The 2,332-nt window shown below is 35.4% G+C and overlaps 1 protein-coding gene across 1 annotated transcript in view; it reads right to left on the reverse strand.

Annotated features, from left to right (window-relative positions):
• Positions 1–2,332, reverse strand: part of LOC106882742 (solute carrier family 2, facilitated glucose transporter member 10) — a 29,268-nt gene that overhangs the window by 24,300 nt on the left and 2,636 nt on the right. The window contains exons 2-3 of the mRNA XM_052970978.1: positions 1,692–1,856; positions 543–659 (exon numbers count right to left, since the gene is read on the reverse strand). Coding sequence (XP_052826938.1) covers positions 543–659; positions 1,692–1,856 — 282 coding nt within the window. The remainder of the gene's footprint in view (positions 1–542; positions 660–1,691; positions 1,857–2,332) is intronic.

Genomic DNA, 2,332 nt, shown 5'->3' on the forward strand with positions numbered 1-2,332 from the left:
GGACCTAAACACACCAGCATCGGTTGCCAAGCGATGTTGGGAGGACAAACACAGTTACACAACATATACACACACAAACATATATACGACGGGCTTCTTTCAGTTTCCTTCTACCAAATCCACTCACAAGGCTTTGGTCAGCCCGAGGCTATAGTAGAAGACACTTGCCCAAGGTGTCACGCAGTGGGACTGAACCCAGAACCATGTGGTTCGTAAGCAAGCTACTTACCACACAGCCACTCCTACGCCTATATATATGTGTGTGTGTGTGTGTGTGTCTGTGTGTGTGTGTGTGTGTGTGTGTCCTTGTATTTTTGTATCATCTGTCTGGATGTTTTGTTGTCCCTTTGTTGTATCATCTAACTGTCTGGATGTTTTGGGTTCTTGTCCTATTTTTAGTATTTCTTTTATATGTATGTATGTATGTATGTATGTATGTATGTATGCATGCATGCATGCATGTATGTATTTATAGCCAGCAAGATATTGACAATATTTTAAATCATATATCTTCAAATTTTGATACAAACGAGTCATATTACCTGATACTAAGGCACCAATAATTGCACCTAGCAACAGGAAACTAACCACAATAGATTGCTGGTCACATGACAGCTGGAAATCTCTTCTTAACTGTAGCAATGCCCCAGATATTACTCCTGAAAAATGAAAACAGTTTGATAGAAAATATGAAATACATATGAATGTTGAAAGCTTAGTGTTTGCACATATTTATGTGCAAATACGTAAAATTCATTTTTATGGAGGCTTTAACCTTTTAGCAGTCAGATCACTCTGTCAAGTGTAAAGCTTATTTATTCACATTTATTTGAATTAATCCTGCATCATCTTGAGATATTGATGATGTGGTTGTCTATTTTAAGAATGACATTGCAAGGTAGGTGTGAGAGGCCAGAACTGGCCAGTAGGAACAAAAAACAGGGAGAATATTTTGGCTAGATACAGCCAGTTTAAACACTAAAGGGTTAAGTTTTGCCTGATGGCTTACTCAACTACTGATAAGCCTGGTTGAATAAGCTATCAGGAGAAATTTAAAGCCCAGGTCAAAATGAGTGTTGTAATAGATATAATTCCCTTCTGCTTCCATGAATTTTGTTGCTATTCTTAACCCTTTAGTGTTCAGATTACTCTGTTAAATGTAATACTTTTTCACTCAAATTGTTTTGAATTAATCATGCATTATCTTATAGGTTTGAGGTTTCAATGATGTGATTGTGTATTTTTAGAATGTCAATGTAGGTTAAGTGTGAGAGGCTAGATATCGCCAGTTTGAATATAAAACATGTAGAATATACTGGGGCGGATATGGCCGGTTTAAACACTAAAGAGTTAAACTAGTTTAAAATATAAACTTTAAATTTCATATACACACACACATATTGAGAGGTAATATTTATCCCCACATAAATGCGGATGTTCTGTTAGAACAAACAATACTGTGGTAGATCCCATGGGAGACACTCTCATGTTGGCTTTTGGTGCAAAGTGCACTTTTGTTTATATTGCTAGCACGGAGATAAACAAGAGTACATTTTGTGCCAGAAGTTAATATGAGATTTTCTCTCGTGGTAACAACTGCAGTATACAACAACTTTGTACCAATCCTTCAGGAAGTTAGATATAATTATTCAGTTACAAAGATGGTAAATGGAGATGCTTCAAATACTTACCTATGTCATAACCAAATAATATACCTCCCAAAGCTGCTGTACTAGCAGTGAAAAATAAAAATAGTTTCCTCCAGAATGGTGAAGATGTCTTAGCACTGGTCTTTGATATCACAGAATCATCTGTCATTTCATATTCTTCATTTGTTCTTGGTGCAGAAATTCCATCTATTTAATTAAGAAACAAGAGAAAATAGTTGCAAAAATGAATATACCACTTAACGAATTGTATTGATTAAACCCTTTCGTTACTGTATTTATTTTAAGATGCTCCGTGTTTCTCTCGATTATTTAAAATATAACAAAGAATTTAGTAAAATAACTTATTCAGCTAGTGTTAGGAACATGAATTGTGACTAAGGTTTGGTGGAAGATTTTAATTCAAAACTTATGAAAACAAGACATTTGTACTACAGAGCCAGAGCTGGTTTCAGCCAGGTGGGTAACGAAGAAAAAAGGGTTAAGTGGGCAGGTAGGCAAGCTGGCAGAATCATTTGTATTTCTTCTGACATTTTACATTCTGAATTCAAATATACATGAGGTCAAATATGCCTTTCATTCTTTTCAGGTCAGTAAAATAAAACATCAGTCTGAATAAAAGATTTTTTGACTATTACAGTCACTGGACTGCAGTTATGTTGGGC

Source organism: Octopus bimaculoides, chromosome 10 (assembly GCF_001194135.2).
Source record: "Octopus bimaculoides isolate UCB-OBI-ISO-001 chromosome 10, ASM119413v2, whole genome shotgun sequence".
Taxonomy (NCBI): Eukaryota; Metazoa; Mollusca; class Cephalopoda; order Octopoda; family Octopodidae; genus Octopus; species Octopus bimaculoides.